At 41.3% G+C, this 11,323-nt stretch overlaps 2 protein-coding genes across 5 annotated transcripts in view; one reads left to right on the top strand and one right to left on the bottom strand.

The window, feature by feature from the left end:
- The window catches only part of LOC134193616 (collagen alpha-1(XXIII) chain-like), a 20,172-nt gene extending 11,801 nt beyond the window's left edge, over positions 1-8,371 (top strand). For 3 of the 4 annotated variants that reach the window (XM_062662453.1, XM_062662452.1, XM_062662455.1), the window contains 10 exons: positions 1,716-1,945; positions 2,966-3,001; positions 3,073-3,198; positions 3,255-3,308; positions 5,479-5,603; positions 6,254-6,320; positions 6,869-7,063; positions 7,122-7,234; positions 7,292-7,469; positions 8,165-8,371. In XM_062662453.1, coding sequence (XP_062518437.1) covers positions 1,716-1,945; positions 2,966-3,001; positions 3,073-3,198; positions 3,255-3,308; positions 5,479-5,603; positions 6,254-6,320; positions 6,869-7,063; positions 7,122-7,234; positions 7,292-7,460 — 1,115 coding nt within the window. In that variant the 3' untranslated portion in view covers positions 7,461-7,469; positions 8,165-8,371. The remainder of the gene's footprint in view (positions 1-1,715; positions 1,946-2,965; positions 3,002-3,072; positions 3,199-3,254; positions 3,309-5,478; positions 5,604-6,253; positions 6,321-6,868; positions 7,064-7,121; positions 7,235-7,291; positions 7,470-8,164) is intronic. The other variant, XM_062662454.1, reaches the window with a different exon arrangement.
- On the bottom strand, positions 8,346-10,112 carry LOC134193617 (SH3 domain-containing protein Dlish-like). Its single transcript, XM_062662456.1, has 3 exons — positions 10,034-10,112; positions 9,374-9,955; positions 8,346-8,784 (listed from the first exon to the last, which is right to left on the bottom strand). The coding sequence occupies exons 1-3, from the start codon at positions 10,080-10,082 to the stop codon at positions 8,390-8,392; spliced, it is 1,026 nt and encodes a 341-aa protein (XP_062518440.1). The 5' UTR covers positions 10,083-10,112; the 3' UTR covers positions 8,346-8,389.
- Between the last annotated feature and the right edge of the window lie 1,211 nt (positions 10,113-11,323).

Raw genomic sequence — 11,323 nt, 5'->3', positions numbered from 1 at the left:
TATATATAGATAGACCTGTCTATATACCCAGTGTTCTACTGATGTGTACCAAACCTAAAACTTATTTTGTTCTCATTTGTTGCAACGCTTTTGGACAATTTCTACCGGGAATCAGATGCCATTACCTGTTAAAAGAAAAGAAACACCTTTTAAAGTTCACAACAGTACGCTTTTTTACCGCTACACTTGTCAAAGCTGTCAAAGCAGCATTGGATAAACATGACTGTACTAACTAATGATCCTGGATGCAACGTGTCATCATCCTTGACACTGACACTAAGGGCTTGCCTTACAATAAGGGCTGCGTAAATTGCTCCGTTCTTTTCCAGTTCGTTGGCGCAGTTTCTTTGAAGATCACTAAATAACCGTTGGCACTTGCAAACATTTTTCGGTTGCAGCCAGTGCCACTTTCAAGGCATGAAAGAGGCAGTTGCCATCGCCACTGACACGAATGGGAATTAACTCTGATGGAGCATCATGGGGAAGTAGACTGGCAGCTACGTTGTCTTTCAGTAATGGAGCACTCATTTTCGCCAAACTAATCTAGCGTGTGCACATTCTCACTATGACTTACCACAATCATTGTGCTAAAAAGAGGAGGGGTTTTTAGGTCAAGGATTAGTATGACTCAAACATTGCAGTATATCACAACTTGGAATACGCGTCAAACTAAAAAGTCCGTTAAAGTCTGTGAGAAATTTTCAGAGCTCGAGCAATAGATATTTGATTCGCATAATCAGTCGAGAACACAGGATTGGGAGGGGCAACATATCTACAGACCGCTACCTACTCCACTACAATGACACGCCTTAGATTTGCCTAGATGCTCCCAACAAAACAGCAACAAGAATCAAGCTTGTTTTGCTAGTCATTGTTATCATTTTTTCGGTCTCTATGGAGAATCTTGTCGCAGTTGTGACAAGTCTTCCTCATTTATTTCTATTGTTAACCTGTTTATTGTTAGTTCTCTAAAGCCGTCTAATATTCTGCAGTTGCTATAATTAAAAATGTTTAGTGATGCTAGAGGGGAAACTGCAGTTGCTAACGATGCAATTGTGGGCGGTTCATGACAACCACTGTTGCTTTTTTGAGTACTTGTATTGCAATCAAGTTCATACCATATGGCAGTCATCCGCCTAATTGGTCTTACCATCACACCAAACATCCCAGGCCCTCTATGCAAAAAACTAAAATAATATGCAAAGAATTAGTTGCTTGCCTCAAACAACTTTGCAAATTTTTAAAATACAAAGTTCGTTGTCTTCATAGCTACACAAGAGAACAGTAGACTCAAAGAACAACTGTTACAGAGACAGTTAATTAAATTAGTGTATGGTGATTCTAAAAGAATGCAATTAAATATTTACCTTATCTGCTTATGTCAAAACGAGGCGGGTCTAGGATGGCGCTTTACACATCACAATGCGGAACTTGTCAGTTTTGGGGTTAAATAATCATAACTATATTACATGTACCCATCTCTATTTACCGTACATACTTGTACGTGCTCAGAATCCAGAGATCTACAGATTTCCCCACAGCGAGCAAAATGCGTGAATGGACTCTAGAGTAGCCACTGCCTACTCAGTAAAGCACGGCGGGCCTGTACCAAGCAGGAGCCAAGGCACGGCAGAGTGCCATGCCTTTTGTATGCTGGGGACAATCCTGCGCCATCATCTGCTTACTTCTCCAATTTTTTATTTGAATATTTTTAGGTTTACCTGGTCCACCTGGTCCACCAGGAGAGTCATCACACTCATCTGGTCAAGGCATTGATATTGTTGTTGGACCACCAGGAGAAAAGGGACAACGAGGTACACCAGGAATCTCTGTTAAAGGAGAAAGGGGAACTAAGGGAGATAGAGGGCAAGCAGGTCCTCAAGGGCAACCAGGACCACCTGGAATTTCTATTGAAGCATCGTCAGAGTCTAGCCAGTTTGCAGATGTAAGAGTTGTGAGTGTTTGGTTGCTGGCATTGCAGCCAGATGGACAGACAGATGAACAGACAGACAGACTGACTGACAAGCAGACAGACGTGCAGACAGGCAAACAAACATACAGATGCAAACAGACAAATATACAGACAAGTAAACAGACAGACAGACAGACAGACAGATAATTTATACTCATACAGATTCTACTTGTACATATGCTAGGATTTTTAAAATACAAATCAGTCCTTGCAAACAAAATTCATTAACTAATGGACTTTACTTTGAATGTCAAAATCAAATAATCTATCTAAATCACCATGATAGGTGACAGTTTTGAAAGTTTTCTAAGGATAACTTTGGCATTGCATCTTTGCAGAATTGTAGAAAATCTTTTCTCCAATACCACATGAACATGGAAGCATTAAAATTGGCTTCTGGGTTTGCTGACTGTTGTGACAAATGCTGCAAAAAATAGTCTGCCTTCGTGTCCCACCTCCCAAAATGTTCTATCACAAGAGGAACACATCTTGATACATATCCTTCTGGAACAAGCTCTTCTGAATACTTTTTCATTTTCATTTCTTCTCTTGTCGCGGCAGCATGACCATTTTCCTTGCTAGCCTTCCTAATAATGTCCTGACTCCATGGATGAGCCAGGGACACATCAATATCCAAATTCTGTCCAGTATTTGGATCGAACATTGTAATGTCTGGATGGTCTTCAGTATTGATGTATTGATGTCTTGGTTCTGTTTGATGGGGAAGGTGAAGGTCAGACAGGCACTCACTCCACCCATTTAAGACTGAATTGTAACAGAAAGACAGACAGACAGACAGACAGGCAGAGACAGGCTGGTTGGCAGGCAGATGGGTGAGCAGGCAGGCAGGCAGGCAGATGGGTGAGCAGGCAGGCAGGCAGACAGACAGACAGAGAGATTGGACAGACAGACAGACAGACAGACAGATCAACAAGCTTTACCACTGGTAGGCTATTTGACAGGCAATGTTCATTACAATGTCTATATTTGTAGATGAAAGTGGGGAAGAAAGGTGATCGAGGGTTTGGTGTAAGCAAGCATTCTTGCTTATCTACATCACACTTAATAAACATGCATGTTGTTACATTGTGAATTACAAGCAGCTGGAAATCGTGAGTTCACAAATCGAACTGTCAACAATCGACATGGAGGGCTCCATTGTGTTTCGTCGTGACATGCAACGACTCTATGTGCTGACTTCGAATGGAATTTGGAAAGCTATTCCAGTTAGAGGCAGCAATGTGATGTGCTGATTTGTAGGTTGTATTGTCCTTTTGTTCAGTTTATGGAAGAGATTTCAGAGTCAGCACTCGTTACTCAACCTGGCAATAGACAGGTCGGTTATTTTATAAAATTGTGGCGCTTCTGTTTATTGTTGTTGAGTTAGTGGTTTGTATGGTGCCAGTTGTCTTGTTTTGTAGAGTTAAAGTTATTTGTACTTGTGATGGTGCATGTCACAGCTATGTGACGGATCCAATACTTTTGTTATGAAAGATTTTGTATTGGGAATTTTGCAATTGTTGTGTTTGTGTTTTCTAATCGTGTTAACACAAGATAAATAGTTGAACATACTAAACAGACAAGACAGACAGACGGACAGTAGAGTTGCTTAGTTGTGTTGTATGTAGATTTCAATGTTGAAATATATGTATTGGAAAGACAGACAGGCAGACAGTTAAGTGGAAATTTATGTATCGAGACAAACAATTCAGGAAGATTATTATGCGACCAGTTGCCTCTTCTGGAGGACAGCCAGAGTGCTCTGTTACTTCTCAGATGCTGTCACGTTCCCAGAATTAACAGTCTGGCCAGAACTGTTGCTCCTAGACAATTCCTTCAAGCTGCAGAAATTCATGACAACCAGACAAGAGTATTATTTCATCAGCTATTTTTGGAGGCGTAGTCAGGGAAGATCCAAAGTGGCTTCAAGCTGTTTTGTCTATCAAGAATGGTGGTTTTGGTTTAATGTCTGCCGTCACAACAGCTCCTTTTGCTTTCCTCACAAGTTGGGCTCACGCAATGTTCACATTACCTCAGCGTTTTCCAGAGATGAAAGAGGCAATCACCAATTTACTGCTCAGCAATCAGCCTGCTGGTTCAGTTGGCTACAACCTTTACAACTCTCTTCCTACAGATGAATTTTGCCAGATCTGGTCATGAATCATATTAAGTTGCAGCACGGGGCTCACAGAAAACCATCACAAATCCAAGGTAGAAGAATTTATGGATCATCTCAGTTCATCTAGAGATAGATCTCGCTTTCAATCACTGCAAGGACAGGGGGCAGGAGCATGGTTATCTGCAGTCCCATCCATTTCAGCACTTGCACTACCTTCCAAAGAATTTAATTTGGCAACGCTGATCAGATTGAGCTGCAAGATACCACAATCCACAGGATGTGATTGTGGCAGAGATTTAGACCAAGAAGGCTACCACCTGGTCACATGCAAAACTGGAGGAGGTCCTATTCGAACACACAATGTTATGGTGCATGTCTGGTGAGTGTTTGACCGAACTGAACTTCCAGCACAGCAAAGAACCGACTCATCGATACCTCAACAACGACAACAGACCAGACACTGTTGTTATCGATCCCCAAACTGGCCACGACACAGAACTAGACAATTCTCTAGCACAATCCTGGTGCACTGACTTGCTAGCATTGGCTGCTAGCACAGCAGGTATCACGGCCTCAAGGAGGGAGAAGAGAAAAGAGGTTAGATACAACCAAGAGCTTCTTCCAGGAGGCATCAAACCATCTTTTGTTCCCTTGGTTGTTGAACATTTTGGTCGCAGGGAGATACAAGCCTCCAACTATCTGAACAAGCTGGCCGAGTCATCTAGAGATGATGAGGGAAAGAAAAAAAGGCCCAATTTAAGACCAAGTGGAGATCTCTCCATCTCCATTCAACTGCAGAGAAACCTTGCTAAAGTTATAGCAGACAAGTTATATAGCATTCACAGAATGAACACAACAGTTGCAAATTATTAAATCATTGTATGTATGGCCTAAGGTTCCTTTTTGTTTGTGTAGTTTTGGTTATTTAGTTGAGATCATCATATAGCTTGTAATAGTACTGATATAGGAAAATATATGTATTGGACAGACAGATAGACAGACAGTTTGTAGGCTCTGTAGGGGAATTTTAATGCTACTTGTTATTTGTGTAATTGTACTTGTAGTTGTGACACTTGTTGTTCGTTAGCTGTTACTTAGTTTCACCTGTATTAACTTTGATGTATAAAAATATATGAAAATTTGATAGACACACAGACAGACACACAGACAGACAGGCAGATTAACAAACAAACTGAAAACACACACATGCACAGACACAGACAGACAGACAGAATAGACAAACGAACACACAGATAGATAAATAGGAATGCAGAAACACCAGCCTGAAAGCAAACACCAACAATAGAAACTATGCGCACATATGTTGTGTTGAACCTTTCGCAGTTTCTCCACTTTTTTTGGCAACTCACTGTCAACTTTGCCACAGGTGTCTTCTGTATCTGGATCTAGTTCATCTGAGACTAAATGTGGTGATGGCGAAGTTCAACCCGGAGAAGAGTGTGATGGTAGAAACTTTGGAGGACAAACTTGTCAAGATCTACATGGAGAAACGTAAGACAACTTGTCTCATTGATTAAAGGATAAACATCAGATTACTTGTGTTGTTCCAAACATAAGCACACATGGTTACAAAGTCTATAAACTGTAGTTACTTATGAATGGCCTAGATATTTTACACATTTTTGCCATCTACGAAGCTATGTCTTTTTACTAAACAACCATGTAACCAATTATTAGCATCTGTCTCTTTTTCACTCTTGTACACATGCTTGTAATTGCAATGTATGCATCTATGCCACGTGCGTGACAATACTGACTGACCACGAACAGTACATTAGCAAGAATACATTTAGAACGGATTACACTTTCTGTAGTCAGCACCTGATCCTGATTCTCTGTTTGTTGTCGGTATTTCTATGTTTTGTAGTTCTATCTAGTGACAACAGTGGTGGCACATATGAGCATGTGTTTTACAAGGCTATGATCTGGCAGTTTTGTAAATTACAAATAAATCATACCTACTCACTCACTCACCTACAATTGTCTTACCATTTATCCACTAATGATTTTATGTACTTGCTCCTCAGTTATGTCACTGTATAATACCTTAGAACTGGTCAGTATAGAGGACACTGTTGAATAATAGTGTAGTCTAACAGTTAATGATGAGTGTTTTATTGGCTGTTATTTGACTCTATCAGGTCATTAGGAGAACTCATTTGTTCATCTAATTGTCATATTGATATGTCCAGATGTCAGCCATCATCGGTGAGTTAATTGTTCATTGGAATAAGTAAGAATATATGATCTATTTCAATATTTCCAGTAAACTCAGCTATTGTACGAACATCAATTGTTTTGATATACTGTATGTGAGATGACTTGGCTTAATTACTAAAGACTACATGAATTAATGGTTGTAGTGCCTCGGGTTAAATTCTGTCAGCAATATTAGTGAGTCACTGTGACTGAGAGATGCATCCCCCAATACAATAGTGTAATGTATTGAGAGCTGCATACCTCTAATACAATACATTAGTCTAACATATTAAAAGCCTTTCCTTGCTATACAGTGTATTTGTATAGAAATTCATTCTTTTACCACAGCAGTGTGCTGTTTTTAGAAACACAGACTCTAGCAAGTAATCACAATATGATGATCCACAAAACTATACATCTTATCACATGCACTAGTCTTCTGTTGTGAGATGTGCATCCATTCAACACAATACTGTACCTTCTTGCCCAATGCATATGCATCAGGGCATTGCAATTTGCATCCTTTCAATCTGCATTGATTTGCATTTGTCTGTTAGGTGATGCTTATTGCATTGAATTCTCTTCATAATGGGTCACTAGGTGGCCTTACTGGTGCAGACAAAATCTGTCAGGATGCAGCACGAGATGCACGAATTGTTGGCACATTCAAAGCATTTCTTTCTGGCAGAGACAGAAGCATATTGAGCCTTGTAAGCAAGCACTATCGACGGCTACCTGTTGTCAACATAAAGGTGCCTGCCTTTCTCATCTACTCTTAAGTTTTCTTCACTTCATCGTTTGTTCATCTAGAGAGAGACTTTGTACATTTCGTGGGAGATACTGTTTTCAGGGCAAACCACAGTCTCGTATTCACCTCATCATCTCAGCTTCAATGGACAATCTCCTCCAAAGTCTGATCTATGGTAGACGGATTGATTGAGTTATGTTTGCATTATTAGTTGACAACAGTTTGCCGCTAGGGTTGGCTCATTTTTTGAAAACACTAAATCTGAAAACACGTGTTTTGGATGGCAGTCTCGTAGTCGTTACAAATCTGGTCGATCAAGCAGCTTGCAACGACAGCTTTCTAGTCAGAGAAGTCTATCGTGTGACAAGAATCTCAGCGTCTTATGTGTCCTTGCTATATGATGTGGAAAGGTAGTTGACTAGTTGTTACAGTTTGTCACTGTGTTTGTTGTTAAGTTAGATTAATTGCTTGCATTCATTTGAATGGTCGATGTGATGTGTGTTTATGTGTCTGTGCATTTGTCTGCCTTCCTTCAGTCTATACGTCTGCATATTTGTCTGTCTGTTTATGTCTGCATGTGTACATGCTACTGTAGCTGTCAGACGGTCAGCTCATTATAGCAATCAGTTTGTCAGCTTATTGGTTGGTGTTTATTTGTCTTTGTCTTTGTCTTTTTAGTTCACTGGTGTGTTTATCTACCTGTCTATTGATCTGTCTGTCTGTCTGTCTGTCAAGCTTCATTTATTTTGTACATCAATCTTAGTACATCTAGAAAGTAAGCAAGTGGCAATTTAGACTATCTAGACTGTTAGGTCAGTATGAGTAGATGACCTCATGAGTCGTATTTAGAAGTTCAACCTATCAAGCATACATTCTGTCTGTCTGTCTGTCTGTCTGTCTGTATGTATGTATGTATGTTTGTCTGTAAGTCTGTCTGTCTGTTTGTCTGTCTGTCTAAGTCTTGATTGTGTGTTTGTAAGTCTGTCATCTGTCTGTCTGTCTGTCTGTTTCCTCTGCCTTTGTTCATCTCTTTATTTTTATACATTTTTTGTACCTATTGATTATCAATCTGCGTGTCCTGTCTCAATGAGCCATTTTTCTTCAGGTTGTACCTTTTTCAAATCTCTAATCGTAAACATTGGTGCACCACGACACTAAGTACATACAACACATGGATCAATCTCAAGAGTTGTAGAGTTATGCCTATCGTAAGTTCTGTTTCTTGGCTAAATAACAGTCTTCTGTACAATATGCTTTCTAAGATAACTAACGACTCATTATTCTCAATACCAGCAACTATTGAATGATGAAATCACACGTGTGTGTTTGATTAAACTTGGGTCTCGGTATATTCCCCATTTCCATCGTCCCAGCTGTCGAATCGTTTGTATGAGACATAAGCAGTGACTCTGTTGGGTGTTCTTGCATACAGACTGGGAATAAGCCCACCTTTGCCTTGCCTGATTGAGTGGACTTTTAGCCATCCATCTGTCCGTTTCTCTGAGATGTCGGTGTAGATTGTCTCTCCTGTTTTGACGCTGAGAAAGCCTTCTTGATTTGTGTGGTAGTCTTTGATGGCAACCAGCTGCACTAGTGCGTCTGTCTCTGCGTTGTCAGAGAGGTCTCCATCACTCATTTCGTCATCATCATCAAACCACTCTCTTCCATCGGCTGAACCTCGCTCAGATGTGTCATGTATCCACAGTATGTCAGACAGGGAAGATGCTAAAAATAGAGCAAAACAAGCTGGATATTTGGTTATAGGAATGCTACACATGTGGTGGTTGTGTCTGCCTCTGTGTCTTCGAAAACCACTTTCTCATACATTGGTAAATAGATTCATAAGTCAGATGGTCTGAACTTGATCTCTGAGTAATTCCCAGCTGCTGTGTCAGCTGTGGTGAACACAATTAGTCACAAAGAACAACATGCAACGCTTTGCAGAAACAGCAGCAGGACACTTAATGACTTCCTGTCGTTGATTCTCAAAACATGTCTGCACTATCTACTTCCTGCTTTGTTTTAGGTCTTCATGTGCAGGTTGTCCACACACAGCGGCTGCTCTTTCATCCTGTCTATTTGCAGCCAACGTGTGTGTGTTGGTAAAGCAGGAGGGAAGATCGACCTACGCATACCTGCTGTTGCAACGTCGGCTGTGTACTGCACGCTCGAACAAGTCTAGCTATCAGATAACATGAATGCAGATTTCGTTACTGCTCGGCTCGTGCCGAGATTTGCACTGAAACGCCCGACAAGTTGTTTGTTCTGCGAGTATGCATGCAGCAGTGCACGTGCTGTTGTTTGTGCGCTTTACCTTCAATTCTGTCTTGTCGGTAGACGTAGGACTTGGGTACCATTCCCTCGATTCCTTCATCGGATAGAACCCGCAGCCAGTCGGGGTTGTCATCCTTCAATACAATCATTCTATCTCCTCTCAGCATCGATACCTCCTCTGGTTGCTCTGCTAGGAAGTCGAACACAGCAATGGCCGTCCCCAGACCTTTGGTCTTTACTCTGTCGTGTCGTTCATTGTCCACATCTTTGAGACCTTCATCTTCGCTCTGTCCGATGCTCGGACCGATTCCGGAGGAAACAGACGCGACGCTCAAACCCACTGCTGCGGAGGGGTCGTCAACTCTTTGTTTGCATGGAACGCAGTAGGTCGCAGGGATGTAGCCTTCGCGTCCGTCTAACGCTTGCACGAGCAACCATCCGTTGATTGCGTTGATTTGACGGACAATGTCGCCTCGTTTCGCTTGCAGGGCTCCTCGAATTTTTGCGTCAAATCCGAAAACGACTTTCAGCTCGATGTGTTTGCTGCTTCTTCTGCTTGCAGGGACGGAATAGATAGGAGAGCTGATCTCTTCGCTCTTTCTGGCTTGACGCTTGGGACGCCCTGCGGATGCAAAGGTGTGATAACTCAACACATCAAAAGTCTTTAGCACACTAAGTGTTATTCATAAGTCCAACCCACGTTTTTTGAGGAAGGACCGACAGCTGAAGAAAGGAAAAAGTGTAGACATTGTTGGACGACTGCAAGAGTGATAGTGTGCAAAGGCAGGCCTGCAGTCGATTTTTAGGTAAAACGCCCACTTGGTGATGTGTTTCGCTCGGAGCAGGCGCCTTCTCTTATTACAGATAAGAGGGTATTGCGCTGGATGAGGTGACGGGTTACTAAGTGGGTGGAATAATTGATAAGAAAATTGCATATTGAAACGTCATCGCGGTACTTAATGGTAATGAATGATTCAGCATGTGGCTTGTATGCACATGACTTAAAAACTCTGTGTTGTTCACTCACGTTTTGCGTATTTATTTGGCACAACTGGGCTAACAATCGATTGCTGAGATTGGCAAGCGAGACTACAATAAACTGATTTTCTAGGCGAGGTATTTGTATGCACGATATTTGTGCTGGTGTTACGCAACGTGCCCAAGAGTGTAAAGTTAAAATGCGTACACTATCAGAGTGTAAATATATCTACTGCCAATTCTATGCAGTAGAAAGAGTTTATTAACATTGAAGTTTTACAATTAAGAAAATTTATAATTAGTTGCATGCTAATTAAATATACAAACGAGACCTAACAGTACAAATCCCGTATGTAATACAATCATGGCAACAACCGTGCATGACATTGGTATATTAAATGTAACATTTTAGTATATCAAATGTGACAGTAGATTCTATAAAACTTTCATTTGCTATAGTAGCAATACAAAAATAAAATTATTTTTGCATATAATTAATATAAGTATATAGCTTGCTTGCTCTACCTCTAGACTTTTAAGGTCGGATATTGCCGACGTAAACTATTAAAAGTTAGTTAAAAAGTCGCTTTATGTTTGGAAGTTCGAGGCTAGTTTGCGCCAGTCTCCGCCCCTTCCGTTCCCCGTATGTCACTTTGTAAGGGCCACATACGGGGAACGGCAGAGGCCGGCTGAAAACTACCTACAGTGCTTGTAGCCGCTACGTCTCCTGCCTTCTCTTTTTCAGTCTGCACAACGCACTTTCCAACTCTTTGATTAGTCTCGCGTAGCCAGACCCCTTTCCGCCGCGCATTAAATGGGAAGGATGACGCGCGGAAAGGGGTCTGGCTACGCGAGACTACTCGTTTGATTGATTGTACAGTAGGAGTATGGAAGTCATGCATTCTCCACTTTCGAATTCCTTCACGATCATGATCACTCGAGGCCTAAAAAGTCTAGTTGTTTTGCAGCCTGAATGCGCTTGCTGAATCCGTCTGATATCCATAACTAGATG

The sequence above is a fragment of the Corticium candelabrum genome, chromosome 18 (genome assembly GCF_963422355.1).
Source record: "Corticium candelabrum chromosome 18, ooCorCand1.1, whole genome shotgun sequence".
Taxonomy (NCBI): Eukaryota; Metazoa; Porifera; class Homoscleromorpha; order Homosclerophorida; family Plakinidae; genus Corticium; species Corticium candelabrum.
The sequence above is the reverse complement of the archived record's forward strand: the minus strand, read 5'-3'. Positions and strand labels throughout refer to the sequence as shown.

Coding starts and splice junctions, on each gene's coding strand:
- LOC134193617 (XM_062662456.1), bottom strand. CDS start 10,082: ATGTCTACACTTTTTCCTTTCTTCAGCTGTCGGTCCTTCCTCAAAAAA. Junction 9,956..10,033: donor TCGGTCCTTCCTCAAAAAAC/GTGGGTTGGACT, acceptor TTGCATCCGCAG/GGCGTCCCAAGCGTCAAGCC. Junction 8,785..9,373: donor CCGACAAGACAGAATTGAAG/GTAAAGCGCACA, acceptor CTCTATTTTTAG/CATCTTCCCTGTCTGACATA.